General features: G+C 41.7%; 1 protein-coding gene across 16 annotated transcripts in view; it reads left to right on the forward strand.

The window, feature by feature from the left end:
* Positions 1–16932, forward strand: part of MAP2K4 (mitogen-activated protein kinase kinase 4) — a 147034-nt gene that overhangs the window by 63005 nt on the left and 67097 nt on the right. For 8 of the 16 annotated variants that reach the window (XM_014577690.3, XM_014577691.3, XM_075903434.1 and 5 more), the window contains one exon: positions 4412–4507. The exons of 3 other annotated variants lie outside the window; for them this stretch is intronic. In XM_014577690.3, coding sequence (XP_014433176.1) covers positions 4412–4507 — 96 coding nt within the window. The remainder of the gene's footprint in view (positions 1–4411; positions 4508–16932) is intronic. 5 more of the 16 variants (XM_075903428.1, XM_075903430.1, XM_075903433.1 and 2 more) reach the window with 1 other exon arrangement.

Genomic DNA, 16932 nt, shown 5'->3' on the forward strand with positions numbered 1-16932 from the left:
ATACCCTTAGCTGTTACGACACAAAAAAGAGATAGTCCTTTGAAAACATCCACTCAGTGTGCAGTGGCAGTCCAAAAAGTGAACAGAATGTTGGGAATCAATAAGAAAAGGGTAAGTAATAAGGCAGAACTATCATATTACCTCACTATATATCAATAGGGTTGCCAGGTGTCCGGTATTCACCTGGACAGTCCGGTATTCACCTGGACAGTCCGGTATTCACCTGGACAGTCCGGTATTTTCGCCTCCTGTCCTGTAAAAAATTTAAGAGAATATCGGACACCTGAGATGACCGATATTTTCTGAATTTTTCCCCAAAAAGGAGGTGAAAATGCCAGGCACCTGGCAACCCTACAATCACTCAGCGCCTGGCCTCCCCTGAGCCAGCCCCCTCCCCGTTCCTCCCCCCAAACCTCGAACACCTGAAGCCTCCTGACCCCAACCCCCAAGCTTACTGGGTTCCCCAAGGCTGCCAGCAGAAAATGGCTTCTGGCCAAAAGACCTAGGCTAGCAATGCTTCCCTTGGGTCTTAGTGCTCAACTACTCCCCTGTTCCTATCCCTGCACTCACTCTTAAGGGGGACTGCTGTTTTAATGTTGGTTTTTATTTTATTTTATTTTATTTTATTTTTTTGCTCAACAACTTTGGTTTTTTCCCTCCCTTCAACAGAATTTTTTACACGGTGGTTTTTTTTTGGGGGGGGGGGGGGAAGGGGAGAGGATGTTCAGTATTTTTGTTTCAACCATCTGGCAACCCTATATGTCAAAGGTACAGCCACATCTTGATTACTGTCTGCAAATGAGGTCGCAACATCCCAAAAAAGATAGAATGGACTTGGAAAAACTTTTGGGAAAGGGCAACACAAATGATAAGGGGTATGGAACTGTTTTTATATGAGGAGAGATTAATAAACCTGGGGTTTATTGGCTTTGTAAAGAGATGACTGAGGGGGATATGACAGAGGTCTATGAAATCATGATGGTGTGAGGAAGTAAATAGGAAAGAGTTATTTACTCCTTCTGATAATACAAGAACTAGAGGTCACCACATGAAATTAATAGCAAGTTTAAAACAAACAAAAGCAAGTATTTCTTCACAGAATGCATAGTCCATCTGTGGAACTCAGCCAGAGATCGTTGTGAAGGCCAAGACTATAAGAACTAGATAAACTCAAGAAGAACAGGTCCATGAATGGCTATTAGACATTTCTTAGTCTATAAAGTGCTACCAGACCGTTTGTTGTTTTTTAAAGTTATTAGACATCGTGTTACTAGCCTATTTGCCGGAAGCTGGGAATAGGTGACAGGCGATGGATCACTTGATAATTATCCATTCTCTTCATTCTGTCTTGATCACTGTTGAAAGTCAGGTTACGGGGGTAGATGGACTTTTGGTCTGATCAAGTATGGCAGTTCTTATGCCTCACAAACCCTCACTAAATCTTTTGTTCTGTTAACTGTTTTAAGAATTACGTTTTGTCATCGACAGTCTGATATTCAGGCTCCTGCTGAATTTAATCAAAACAGAGGGCAAGTACTTTGTTCTTTAAGTATTAAAATAATCTCATTGTCACATGAGCAGCAGTTTGTGTTTTTGTTTGGTTACTGAGCTGTTTTGAATCCTTTGGTCCACTGATTCGAAACTGACAGGTCGTTTCCTCTTAAATCATGCCTCTGTCTTGTGCCAAGCACCATGCAATGGACAACAACAGGAGGAAAAGATGCAAACTTGAAGAACTGTGGCTTACCCCTCCTGGTCACAATTGCCAGCTTTTTTTCTCTGTTCATGTTACCATTGCACCTTATCGTGTGGGAAGTTGAAATAATGTGGGCTGAATGGATGAGATGCACAAAAAAACAAACCAAACCAAAAATACCCTTGCAGAGGTATCCGAAAAGAAGATCCCATGCAGAGGAGCTATTCTGCCATAGTTACACTGTATGCTCTGCATCAAGATTGTTGAGGAATTGCACAAGTTTGTTTTTTGAACAGCATGATTAAAGTATTCTAGCCACTCCACACATTGGCGAAGTAGACATCTGAATTGGACTAAAATGGATTAGGTTCCTTCTGTATTGTGATTAGGGGACTGCAGACCTCTGCTGTGAATCTCAGATAAATGGAATTGTGCTCCATCATCAAAGCTTTGCATGTTGGAAGGCCTCAGAACCAGATGTCCCAGTCAGAATTCCAATGGATCTCATGTAGTCCTGGGAAGTTCTTTCCTTGCATTATGCCAGATCCCCTCCTTTGTGGAACACCTACAGTATTTGGAGTAGTGCTGGATATGCCATTTCTCCTTCATGCTTTGCCTCAGTGGTATCATTGCTGGCAAGTAATCACGATGAATTAGATATCAGTAGTGTCCATTGTTGCCAGGTTAAGACAACTAGGTTGGGGTGACAGCCATCTTCCAAGAGGTTGTGGAATCCTGTGAAATCCAGTGGGCATGTGCATTCTCTCTGATGTTTCAAACAGGTCTCTCTCAGGAATGATGCTTTTTCCCTTTTTAGCATCATAACATTCCCCAGAAATTAATGAAGTGAAAATTGGTACTCTGGCATTGTTGGCTTTGCTCCAGGAGAGCTTCCAAATCTGTTTAGCCAAAGTACTTTGTAGATCTGAAATAGAGTAGACAGAACCATTTTAGGTGGATGCACATTTAAAGACAGTCACAATAGAGCTAGATTTAGGGGATACATTTGATGATCAGTCACTGCCACAATTCCATGACCTATTTGAGGGTTGTCTTCAAAATATATGTTATGTTCAGTGCTGTACTAGAATCTTCCAGTTGGTATTTCTATGGCCTCTCTTGTAATCACTGAATTAGTTGTGTTTTATACAGCTTTTTGGGCAGGCAATCCTCTTTTCTCTCCAGGCAGGATGATTCCTTTGTCCCAGACATGTCCTCTTCTATAGCAGATACCATTGTGTTACTTTCAGGATTAGGTTTTCCTTCAAAGTTGCACTGAATTTCAGAATTAGCCAAGAAGTGTCATTACCTAAACTTCCAGACCCTGCTCAAACAGAGAAAGCAATGCAATCTAGAGCTTGTAGGTTCCTTAGCACTTAACTTGAGTGCCTAACATAACTTTTTTTACTTAAGTCTTAAGAAAAGTGACAAGGGCTCCATTAGCAAGCGGTTGTAACAGATACACTTAGTTCTAGGGCCTTTGCCGATGATGAGCTGAGCAAAGGCATTCATTTGTTTCAAAAAATTGTGAGCCGTTATTTGTATGTACAGGTATGTGAGTGACCATTTCCAGTCTGTCATCCCCATAGCCCTTAGTAAAGGGTGTAACCCAGAATCCATCTGTGCTGAAAGTGGGTCCTGGTGATGGGAAAGGGACATTTCTTACTTGGAATGCTTGTGAAAGGCTGTAATCCAGAGCTGGCCCACAGCATGCAGTAGTATGTAGCCTTGGGCTCTTCTGTTAGCTGCAAAGGTCTGGAAATAAAAGTGAAGGATCTAGTGTGTCTAAGACATAAAATAGTATTTAGTAGTGGATAGGCTGATTCACTTGGATTGACAGGTCTAAATGGGCATAATCACCACTAAAAGGGTGTGTCTACACTGTCACTTTTTTCCAGAATAACAGTCTTTATTCTGGAAAATCAATACTAGTGTCCACACAGCAACTGCATTATTTCGAAAGAAAATCAAAATAATAGAGGGCTTTTTCCAACATTGGTAAACCTCATTCCACAGGGAATAATGCTTCTTCCAAAAAAGCTCTTTCAGAAGAGAGTGTTTGTGGACGCTCCACAGCTGCTGTGTCAAAATATCTCCTCATCAGGGCCTTTCTAAAGTTATTCCTCCCCAGTGCCACTATCTCTAAATTGAGATAGTGAGTCCACATTAGGGCAGCCTGCCTTCGACTAATTTTGAGGCTTCCCTGTGGTGTGGACATTCTGTTTTGAAATAAGATTCTGGAAGATATTCTGGAATAGCTTTTTCTGAAATAAACTTGCAGTGTAGACACACTAGTTTTTGTAGTAAGAAATTCTTCTTTATCAGACCCAAGAAGAACTATGTGATGATCATCAATGTAGTGGATCTGTGCAGTTTGAGTGTTGTTAATATTCACTTGTTTTGTTCGTAAATTGTTCCAATTAGTGTTTTTAATATTAAAATTGAAAATATTTGCATTGCTTGAAGAAAACAAAAGGCATACAATATAATGTATTACCAGTAACAGTGCAGCTCAAAGATCTTCAAATGCAAGAACTATTGCATTGGTCTATTAGTAAGGCTTAATGGGGAAGAAAAACATAATGTACACTAATTTCTGATGCTAGCCATGACAAAGGCAGTATATGTAGATGAGTATGTGTTGTACGTTATTGTGTCATGTGATAACAGCACCATGTTTTCCTGTCATTTTCACAACTCTTTTCCTGGCGGAAGTGATACACAAGCAACACTGGGTAGTAATCACATTGTCCCGTTCACTTTCAAAAGGAGAGAAGCGGACCTCATCCAGAAACTTTCCAGCAGGCTACAGTAAGCTTAACTGTCTGTTAGCCATTGTCAAATATTTTCCATGTCAGCAAAAATGGCTTCTATAAAGTAATGAAATTTGTCTCAGCAATACTGTGCCATTCTTTGAGTTATTTTTATGTAAAATGAAATATATTTCAGTATATTTTTCAAATATACATATAATATTTATTCTCCTTATTCTTACATTGATTCTGTATGATGTGTTATGTCTCTATTTTCTGTTCTCTTGCCGATAGCTGGCAGTGGCTTGGGAAAAGGGCTATTAAACTAGCTAGCTGAAATGTTTTCATATTTCTGTTAAAATGCTTTAATTCAACACAAGTTTAGATGATCCATCCTTGGTAGAATGGGCAGTGAAACTCTCTACATGTTTCACACGAAACAAAAATGAGTTTAGTGTTCTGGAGCTCCCTGCGTAGGGCTAGGTTCTAGTGTGACTTACGCCACTGTGACTTGAGGGCTCAAGTGTCTTAAAGATAGTTATTTGGAATCTGAGTTACACAAGTGTAAATCAAGAGTACTCTATAAACTGAAAGCCAAATGTTGGTGTTCCTTTAGGACCAAGGCAACCCCCACTTCAGTCAGTGAGAGGTTTTTGGGGGATTTGAATGGGTGTTAAATTGGGCTGCAAGATCTATGAGACATTCTGTGCAGTTTTCCATGCATTACTGAGATCTTTGCTTTGAATAATGGTGGGGCACAGAAAGTCAGAACAGGCTTCTGTTGTGCTTCTCCCATTTCTTCATGATGAAGGTGATGGACCTGGCGTTTGTTTTTTCTTTGAGTTTTAATGGCTGAGGAATGCTGAATGGAATTCCTTCTTTTCAAGCTTTTGCTGATCTCTTAATCAGTGGTTGGTTCTAGACACACAACATCAACTAGAATGTGAGAACAAAATAACAGAAAATCTTACAAATGAGCAAGTACAGGTCGAACCTCTCTAGTCCAGAACTCTCTGGTTTGGAAACATCTATGGGCCGTCATGATTTTAGTTAGCCGGGTGTCCACTTATCAAGGGCATGGCCAAGTTTCCCGTGGTCCCATGGAGTTTGTTTATAGCCTCCAGCCCTAGCTTTCAGTGTTCTGTTATTTTAGCTCTAATTTACCCCTAAATGTCCTGTAACAGCCCAGTGCTAGACAATATTGACTTCCCATGGTCCAGTAAATTGTCTGGTTCGGCACCAGTCAGGTCCTGAGGGAGCCGGACTAGAGAGGTTCAACCTGTAGGAGCAAAACCATTGTATTCTGTGTCCTCTGCTGAGGCAGAAATCCCTATTAATCTGTTGACTTGTTCAGTGCAAGGAAAATACTGTTTCAGGACTCTCTTGTAACCTCACTGGCGAGCTGACATTTTCAAGACACTTGAAATTATGGATGTGAAAGATTAACCGGTTAACTGGTTAGCATCAGTCTTAATGGGTGATGCTTACCAGTTCTGGTTAACCAGTGGGGGCTGGAGCAGCTCCCTGCCTGCTGAAGGTAGGTGACTGCTCCAGCCCTGCAGGGCCCGCCATGGACACATCTCCCAGGGCTTCAGCGCCCACCCGCCTCCATTTAATCATTTTAACCAGTTCAGCATCATGTTGAACTGGTTAAAAAAGTACATGGGATTTTACATCCCTGCTTGAAATAACATGACAACTTCGCTACTGGAGGTTTTCTGCCTCCGTGAGATCCAAAAGATGGCTACTGTTTAATTAGGAACATAAGAACAGCCACACTGGATCAGACCAAAGGTCCATTTAACACAGTGTCCTGGCTTCCAACAGTGGCCAATGCCAGGTGCCCCAGAAGTAATGAACAGGACAGGTGATCATCAACTAATCCCACCCCATCACCCATTCTCAACTTCTGACAAACAGAAGCTAGGGGCTCAGTAAAGAAAACTGTATTTAGCCAGAAGCCACAGTAGTTGATGGACTCAGTGTAAACTGATCAGCCAGAATCATAAACCTGCTTTTGCATAAGAATTGCGAATGGTGCCTTATTAAAATCTGAAAATTAGGGTGAAAGCTTTTTATTATGAGTTTGCTTTTGGTCAGGGTGGATTGATTTAAATAATTGATTTAAATCACAATTTAAATCACCAGTAAACACCATTGATTTAAATCAAGTTTCCTACTGAGTCCTGCTTCACATTTTTGTTAAACAATAGTACAAATCTGATGACTAAAACATGTTAATTTTTTATAATATTCACCTGTGTCAAACTGCAGATGCAGCAGCAGTACATGAGAAATGCTAAAAACTAAATCACACATACAAACACAATAGCACTTATATTTTATTAAACTAAATCGTAAATGTTATATAAATATTGCACCTTTGCAACTGTCTCCTGTGTTGCCAGCTGAAACCTATCCTTAAACTTACAGATGTATTGGAGCATAAGCTATTGTGGGCAAAGACCCACTTTGTCAGATGCATCTGAAGCTTATGCTCCAATACATTTGTTAGTCTGTAAGGTGCCACAAGACTCCTTGTCGCTTTTGCAGATCCAGACTAACACGGCTACTCCTCTGATACTTGTCCTTAAACTTGTTTTTATTTTCAAATGTTATGAACTCTAACGGACAAATCTTCAGATCACCTAATGTACAGGATCCTTAAAACTTCTACAACTAGCTCTCTTATGTTTCATTCTTGCAACTAGGCCCTGCATCATCTTCTTGCCCTGCTTACTCTTGACACATTTTCCTTTTTTACCCAGGGAACAAATTTCTTCATCATTTTCCCAGATAGGGTCTCTTACTCCTAGAAGCTGCCACAGTTTTCTGTGGCAAAAGTGGGGAATAGAGGAAGCTGTGTGCGTGCTAAATAGTGTCTTCTCTTTCTTCCCAGTCCACTCTGCTGTTCTTGTCTATGCTGTCTCCGTCCTTTCCTATCTGTTGTCTCTCTGTCTTTGAAACAGTTTCTTAACTAATTCCACCACCACATAAGCACAGAACAAAACTAACCCTGTACAGCATGTCTGTCTTTGCACTTGTGGCTTTAGTCTGCAGAGAAACAGAAATTGAAAGGCCAGGATTTTCAAAAAGCAAGAGCTAGTTAGTTGTTAAGCTGGACAGACTTGTTGCCGGCAACAGACTAGAACCATTCATTCATTTTTATGAGACTGTAAGTGTAGGGGTAGCATGTTTGTGATTAAATTTAAATGTAACTGTCATTTTTAAGTGAGAAAAGTAGTATTTTATTGATGTTTTAAAAACATTTAAAAAAATCTGATTTCAATAAAAAAAATTGATTTTTCTTATTTTTTTTAAAAGATCATTGATTTTTATCCGCCCTGCTTTTGGTCACTAATTTGCCTTGTCAGCACAGTGTCCACAAACCAGCTTATAAAAGGTCATTGTGACTATCATCTTTTTACCAGGCTTGGGGAATAGTATAATGAGTGTATTTCCACCAACTTCTGTGCAGTTAGTGACGTCCTTCAGAAATCCTGCATTAGACCAATTGTAAAGCATAATTTGTCTGTCAAGCTCTTTAGAATGATAGGTTTAGATGGGGCTACAAGAGTCATCTAGTCCCGCGGTTCTCAAATTTACCTGATCACACTCCTTTTCTTTGTAGTAGTTTACATAACCACATCACTGAGTACCCTGTCAGCAGCTGCCACTCTTCAGCTACCCAGCTCTGAAGTCAGAGTGGCATGTGGCAGTCGCCAGCCAGGTGCCCAGCTTTGAAGGCAGAACCGCTACTAGCAGTAGCAGTGCAGAAATAAGAGCGGCATGGTACGGCATTGCGATGCTTACTTCTCTGCTGCTGCTGGCAGCGGCTGCTGGCTGGGCACACAGATCTGAAGGCAGTGCCACCTTTATCAGCAGTGCAGAACTAGGAGTAGCAACAGCATATCACCCTTCCTTCTGCACTGCTGCTGGCACTGATGTCAGTGCTGGGCAATCAGCCATCTGGCGCCGCTCTCTGGCACTCAGCTCAGAATGGCACATAAGGTATTTCCCCCCCTAAAGCTTTCTCATAGCCCCTAGAATTCATTCCATGTCTGCCGCCTTACTCCCCTTTCGAGAACCTCTGATCTAGCTAACCCCTGGATAAGATGCAGAATTTGTTATATTTGAACATCCAAGACAGATGGCTCCAGCCTCCTTTTGAAAACTTCCAATGAAGGAGCTTCCATGACCTCCCTGAACATCTGTTCTATTGTCCTGCTGTTCTTGCAGTTAGGATGTTTTTCCTGAGATTTAATCCAAATCTGCCATGCTGTAGTTTGACCCCCATTGCCTCTTCTGCCCTCGAGGGAAGAGAAAACAACTTGTCTCCTTTTTTATGGAAGCTTTTCAAGTATTTGAAGACCACTATCATATTCCCTCCCTCATCTCCTCTTTGGTCAGACTGCCCAGTTCCTTCAGCTTTTGTTCGTATGTCCCTCACCTCTGGACCCTTCCCCATTTCTCCACATCCTCTCTATACATTGGTGGCCCCACCGGACACAGAACTCCAACCGAGGCCTAGCCAGTGCAGAGCTGGACTGTCACCTCCCGGGACTTGACTGCTATCCCTCTGCCAATGCAATTGCTAAACATGCAATTGCTTTTTTGCAGCATCATTATCAAATTGCTGACTTCTGTTGAGGTTGTGATCCATAACAACCCAGATCCTTCTTAGTGGTGCTGCTGCCAAGCCAGTTATCCTCTGTTCTGTATTTGTGCAATTGATTTTTCTTCCCAAAGTGCATCACCTTCCATTTGTCTTTGTTAAATTTCATTTTCTTATCTTTTGCCCAGTACTCCCAATTCATCAGGATTCAGTTGAATATTAGCTCTGTCCTCCAAAGTGTTTGCAAATACCGCTGCCATCCTGCTTTGTGTCATCTGCAGACTTGATCTGTGAGCTCTCTGTTCCTATATCAAGGTCATTCGTGAAGATGTGAAAAGCACTGGACCCAGAGCAGATCCCCATGGAACCCCACTTGAGACTTCCCTCCAATTTGACATCATTCTATTTGCAATTGTTTAATCAATTATGTATCCACTTAGTGGTAGTTCTGTGAAGCTTACTTATCAGATTGCCACGTGGGACGGTGTCAGAAGCCTTGCTGAAATCCAGGTATATTATGTTCACCCAGGCCCACTGATGGTGTGGAAGGGGGTCAATGGGCCCCGGGCCCAGTCATTCAAAAGGGCCCAGGGCTCCCAACTGTGGCAACAGTGGCAGCTGGAGCCCTGAGCTCTTTTGATCACCACTGGAGCCCTGCAGACTTTAGGCTGTGCTGAGGGCTGCCTGGGGGAGGCTAGCCACAGCCCTGCCCCTTCTGACAGAGACCCCTCCCTTCCAGGGGTGTGGAACTGGCCTCCCCGCCCCACCTTGCCCAAGGGCCTGATGACTCTGTTGCTCCTAATGTGTCCACACATTTCCCTGATCCACCAAACTAGTTACCCTCTTACACAAGAACATCCTGCTAGTTCTTAGTAAATCCTGCTGGCTGCTAGTGATGACCTCTTCACCCCCCCCCCCCCCCCCCCCCGGTGTTCACAAGTTGAATATTTTATACATTGCTCTAGGAGCTTCTCAGTTCTCCAGGTCCGGCTGACTGGTCTGTAGTTCCAGGCTCCTGTGTCCGGTGTAGTCACCAATGTATAGAGTGGATGTCCAGAGGACCCTTTTAATGTGAGTACCACATTAGCTCTTCTCCAGTCTTCCAGGACCTCTCCTATCATCCAGGAATTTGCAAGCATTATTCTCATTGGCTCCAAAAAAAATTTCAGTTAATATCTTCAACACCCTTGGGTGAATAGCATCAAGCCCTGCTGGCTTAATTCATTCAAGTCAATCAGAATGTCTATGATATGATCTTTATTTATCCTGATCTGCATCCCTTCCCATGTATTGTTTATGGTACCTTGTCCGGTCACATGTTATTTTTTTGTGAGAAGACTAAAGTAAAGTCATTGAGCAGCTCTGCGTTCCTACCAGTTCACGTTCTCCATTGAGCAATGGACCCACACTGCTCTTGTCTGACACATTTATGGAATCCCTTTTAGTCATCTCTTACATTTCTTGCCTGTTATATGTTCCCACCACAGTATTTCATCCCTTCGCTCTTAGGTTTCTTTGCTCTTATACCCACAGCAGCAGAAAGGAGCTTGAAGATTCCCGTAGTTGTATGTGCCCCGTTTTTGACCTGGTCTTGCTTCAGTATGTAGGTCCTTAGTGCTGTGATGTAATCTTCAGGTTAGCCTGTAATTACCCCCATCTTTTCTGCTTGCTTGTATAGGACTTCTCTCCTGTGCTATAGAAAAGTTGCAGCATTCCTGTTGCTAAGATACTGCAATACAAAATGTCCAAAAATGTACAATTGTCTTTATTAGGGCTGACAAATGTTTAAAACGTTAATCACGATTAATCTTGTGATTAAAAAATTATCACGATTAATCACGCTGTTAATAATACAATACCTTTTCAATATTTTCAGATGTTTTCCACATTTTCAAACAGTGATTTCAATTACAAAACAGCACTGTACACTTTCCATTCTAATTTTTTATTTTTTTATTACAAGTATTTGCACTGTAAAAAAGGAACAAAAGAAATGGTATTTCAGTTCACCTAATATAAGTACTGCAGTGCAATCTCTTTATCATGAACATTGAACTTACAAATGTAGAGTTATAAACAAAAAACCCTTCATTCAAAAGTAAAACTGTGAAACTTAGAGCTTACAAGGCCACTCGGCCCTACTTCTTGCTCAGTCAGTGGCTCAGAAAAACAGATATGTTTATATTTGTGGGAGATAATGCTGCCTGTTCCTTGTATACAGTGTCACCTGAAAATGAGAACAGGTGTTCACATAGCTCTGTTGTAGCCAGAATTACAAAGCATGTATGTCCCAGATGTGGTAAAGATTCATCTGTCCCTTTATGCTTCAACCATTATTCCAGAAGACATGCATCCATGCTGATGACAGATTTTGCTCAATAAAAATCCAAAGCAGTGTGGACTGACATATGTTCATTTCCATTATCTAAATCAGTGGCCCCCAGCAAAGGTTGATTTTCATTTTTGGTGATTTGGGTTCTGAAGTTCCCACATCAGAGTGTTGCTCTTTACAGACTTCTGAAAGCATGCTCTACATCTTGTCCCTCTCAGATTTTGGAAGGCACTTCAGACTCTTAAACCTTGGGTCCAATGCTGTCTGTATTTTTAAAAATCTCACATTTGCATCTTCTTTGCATTTTGCCAGTGCGTTGGCTGGGTCATTATCTGAAACTCTGGTAACATGAAGTATATGGGAGAATGTGGGTAAAACACTGAGCAGCAGACATACAATTATCCCCCATGAAATTCAGTAACACATTTAATTAACACATTTTTCACGAGTGCTACTAGCTTGGAAGCATGTCATCTGGGATAATGGAAATATGAAGAGGCATATGAATATTTAAGGTCGCTACAAAAGTTTCATGTGCATGCCTGTTCTCACTTTCAGGTGACACTGTAAATAAGAAGTGGACAGCATTATCTCCCATAAATGTGAACAAATGTATTTGTCTTAATGATTGGCTGAAAAAGAAGTAGGACCGAGTGGACTTTTAGGAAAAAAGCAAATTATTCCACTGCGTTGGAAAGATAGAAAGTATGGCAAAATAATGCCTTGGCTTACCAGGAGATCTTGCATGATTTAAAAATCAGAAAGGAGTCATATAAAAAGTGGTCAAATTACAAAGGATGAATATAAGCAAACAATACAGGTATTCGGGGCAAGATTAGAAAGCCAAAGGCAGAAAATGAGCTCAAACTAGCTAGAGACATAAAGCGTTACCAAAAAGCATTCTATAAATATATTAGAAATAAGAGGAAGACTATGGACAGGTAGGCCCATTGCTCAGTGAAGAGGGAGAAACAACAAGAAACTTGGAAATGGCAGAGGTGTTTAATGACTTCTTTGTTTCAGTCTTCACCAAGAAGTCTGATGATGAAGGAATATCTAAAATAGTGAGTGTGAGTTGAAATGGGGGAGGGTTTAGAAGTTAAAAATTACTTAGAAAAGTTAGATGTCTGCAAGTCACTAGGCCTAATGAAATGTATCCTAGAATACTGAAGGAGCTAATAGAGGAGGTATCTAAGCCTTTAACTATTATCTTTGAAAAAACATGGAAGACAGGAGATTCCAGAATACTGGAAAAGGGCAAATATAGTGCCCATCTATAAAAAGGGGAATAAAAACAAACTACAGACCAGTCAGTTTAACTTCTGTGCCAGGAAAGATAATGGAGAAAGTAATTAAGGAATTCATTTGCAAACACCTGGAAAATAATAAGGTGATAGGTAACAGCCAGCATGGATTTCTAAAGAACAAATCATGTCAAACCAATCTGATAGCTTTCTTTGATAGGATAGCAAGTCTTGTGGATAAGGGAGAAGTGGTGGATGTGGTATATCTAGATTTTAGTAAAGGCATTTGATACAGTCTCACATGACCTTCTTGTCAATAAACTAGGCAAATGCAGCTTAGATGGGGCTACTATAAGGTGGATGCATAAGTGGCTGGATAACCATTCTGAGAGAAAAGTTATTAACAGTTCACAGTCCTGCTGAAAGGGCATATCAAGTGGGGTTCTGCAGAAGTCTGTTTTGGGACTGGTTCCATTTAATAACTTCATCAGTGAATTAGATATTGGCATAGAGAGGATGCTTATTAAGTTTGCAGATGATACCAAGCAGGGAGGGGTTGCAAGGATAGGAGGATAGGGTCATAATTCAGAATGGACTGGACAAACTGGAGAAATGGTCTGAAATAAATAGGATGATGTTTTAAGGACAAATGCAAAGTATTCCACACTGGATTAAATTGCCTAGGGAGATTATGGAGTCTCCATTTCTGGAGTTATGTAAGAGCAGGTTAGATAGACATCAATCAGGGATGGTCAAGACGGTGCTTGGTCCTGCCGTGAGGGCAGGGGACTGGACTCCATGACTTCTCAAGGTCCCTTCCAGTTCTAGTGTTATATGATTCTATGATTTGTAAATTGCACTTTCACAACAAATAGATTACAGTACAATATCTGTGTGAGGTGAACTGAAAAATACTATTTCTTTTATAATTTTTGCAGTGCAAATATTTGTAATGAAAATAATAATATAAAGTGAGCATTCTACAGTTTGTGTTCTGTGTTATAATTGAAATCAATAGATTTGAAAATGTAGACAAATTTCAGTTGGTATATTGTTATTAACAGTTTGATTAAAATGGTGATTAATCATAATTTTTTAAGTTAGTTGCATGAGTTAACTGTGATTAATCGATGGCTCAAGTTTTTATGGTTATTTTTCAGTAGAGTTTTGGAATCTGGTAGGCTTATTAGACTCGCCAAGGTTCCTGTGTAGGTCTAGCTCACCCACCTTACCATAGGAAACTTGATGTCCTAAATTTTTTGAGACACTCTCCTTGGATCCCAAGAGTGGTGCCAGGCGCCTGCAGCCTTTGTGGCTGCTGCGAAGATGGATCTGTTAATGTTTTTTCCTTATGTCAAAAGGCAACTGCTGCGAAGAATAATTGCCTTGTTTGATGTTCCTAATCCCTTGACTATAACTGCTGTGACACGGTGAAGTAAAGATTTGTAGTAAGATCTCTATGTGGGCATTTTCCAAATGAAGTGCTACATATAGCACTAGCTGTCTGAGCTGTTGGAGCCCCATGGGACTCCCAACCCTCGGATAGTTTTGGATTAACATTCTAGATGAGGATTTTCAAAGGCAGTAAAGAAAGTTAGAAGCCCAAGTTCCAGTGAATTCAGTGGGAACTGACTTCCAAAGTCTTCTGAAATCCTTTAAAAATCCCCAGCAGAGAAATTCTAACCCCTCGTGTGTGGGTATTCAAAGTGTTAGTACTAATAATTAAAAACACCCTCTGCCAAGTCCAACTTGGGGCGTCCCTGGGGTTCAGCTAGATTTTTGCAAGAGTTAATGCCTAACATGGGAATAGCTGTAATACCCACATTCCTAGCCTAAGACACTGAATTGCATTGTCAGGCTACGTCTACACTGCAGGATTTTTGCGCAAGAAGTCTTTTGTGGAAGTGTTCTTGCACAAAAACCTCTTGCGCAAAAGCGCATCCACACCTCAAAGCACATTGCTTTTGCGATGCACTTTTCAAGAGAGCGTCCACACTGTATGAACGCTCTTGCGCAAGAAAGCTCTGATTGCCAATCACAGAATGGCCATCAGAGTACCTGTGCTTTTTCAGATAGGCTCTTTTTGTATAAGAAACCCCTGTGGAGCGTCCACACATGCCTTTTTGTGCAAGAGATGTAGTGCAAAAAGGAGTTATGCCTCGTACAAGGAGAAATACCTACACCACAAAAAGCCCTCTGTTCTGTCGATTGACTGTAGATTTTCTTGCACAAAAATGTGCTTGAAATGTGGATGCTCCGCGGGTTTTTGCACAAAAACCTTGTAGTGTAGACATAGCCCCAGAAAGCAGACTTGGAGAGGAGAAGAGAAAACTGACCTTTAAAGTCTTTACAGAATCTTCTCCAGCATTGCTCTGTAGAGTTGCTCTTTGTTACTTTCATTCCAAATTCACTGTTGTGGCCTTTTAGGGCATACCTGAAACATGCCGTCTCTAGGGATATGGCTAGACTGCCGAGGGGCTGGGAGGGGTTGGGATACCAGAGGTATCTGCTGCCGCATCCAGGGAATGGGTTTGCTCTTCCGCTTTTTCTGCGGAAGAGCAAACACGCTCTTTCAGAAGCTCCTGTATTCCTCCACGAGGAAGAAGGGGGTTTTCAAAAAGGGGGATTTTCCAAAATTTGGCACAGTTTAGACGGGCCAAATTTCGGAAAAGCCTCTTCCGACAAAAGTATCAGAAAAAGATATGCAAGATGCAGATTGCATTTTGCGTGTCTTTTTCTGATAGATCCTTGCAGTCTAGCCATACCCTAAGTGCTTGTCTACACCAGAGCTTTTTGTGCTGATGTGGCTATGATGATGGCAGCCTTATTGTAGATGCATTACACTGTTTGCACTTACCCTGGTTTCACACCAGCACACTCGAATGTGAAACCAGTGCCATGCATTTACTCAGGGGCATGCACCGATGTGCAGTTACACTGAGGTAGAGGTCCCTGCACTAGGCAAGTCCTAAATTATCTTTCCACTGAAGAAATCACTATAAAAACATAACATTTTAATGCTGAAATTAATGTTTGAGATCTAGGCTGTGTTTTGCACAGGAAAATGGCCGTGTTTACTTTTAAGAAGTTAACAACACGAACAGAGACTGTGCTAAATGTGTCCCACTCTGTTAAACATGTCATTTGGCCAAAAGACCATTTCATACCGTTATTTGGACAGATGATTAAAATGTATCAGGATTGTTAGTGGGATTTCACTAGAACTAGAGCAAATTGCCTTCATGTTTGAGTTCTACTGAGCACCCTTGCTTCACACCACTATCTTTGCACCTGCAGTGTCCTCTGTAGGTAGAGAGTCATTGTTAAGACTTCTTTAATCCCCTCCCCTCAATGCTTGTGTCTTTCCCCCCTGCTGCTGCAGGGACATGACATGATTTGCCTTTAGGCAGATGCAGAACAGGAAGTTGGTTTTCTGGCTTGCAGGAAATTCTGTGAGTTTTAATGCCTTTCCCATGTTGCAAAGAAGTGAAAACACAAAATTATTTTTTGAGCGATGGCTCATGTCCATTCAGTGTAGGTGTTTGTGTTCACCATAGGCATCCGTGCTGGAAGGTTTTCCCTTAGCAATATCTGTAGGGGAGCTGTCTCAGGCACCCCTTGAAATGGCGCACACATGCCACGTTATACAGAGCACCTCTGGCCCCCTACACGCTTAGTTCCTTCTTACCAGACAACTCCCAACAGTGGGGAAGGAGAGCAGCATGCTGAATGGACACAAGCAACACATCTCGAAAAACGCCAGTTACGGAAACAGGTAACTGTCTTTCCTTCTTTGAGTGCCTGCTTGTGTCCGTTCAGCATAGGTGACTCCAAGCAGCATATTCGGAAGTGGGGCTCGTTGGCACGCCGACTGCAGCACAGCTCTTCCAAAGGGCCTGTTGTAGCAGGGCTTAGAGCATGGCACAGGAGTGCACTGACAATCATATTGCAACTTCGTAAATATCCAGAGTAGGAACGTTGTCGAGGAAGGACATTGAGGAGGCTTGCATGGTGGGCGGCTGATAGCATGACCGAATGCAGGAGATAATCCAGGTAGAGGTTTGTTGTGTGCATATCGGGAGCCACTTCATCCGGACGGCATAGTCAATGAAGAGCTGGGGTGATTTGTGAAATAGCTTTGTTCTGTCAATGTGGAACACACAGACCCTGCAGACATCCATGGTGTGCAACTGTCTCTCCCTGGGAGTCTCATGAAGTTTTGGGGAGAGGACTGGGAGGAAAATATCCTGACCCACACTAACTAGCTACTGAGAAGAGTAAACTAACAATAG

This window comes from Pelodiscus sinensis, chromosome 20 (assembly GCF_049634645.1).
Source record: "Pelodiscus sinensis isolate JC-2024 chromosome 20, ASM4963464v1, whole genome shotgun sequence".
NCBI lineage: Eukaryota > Metazoa > Chordata > Testudines > Trionychidae > Pelodiscus > Pelodiscus sinensis.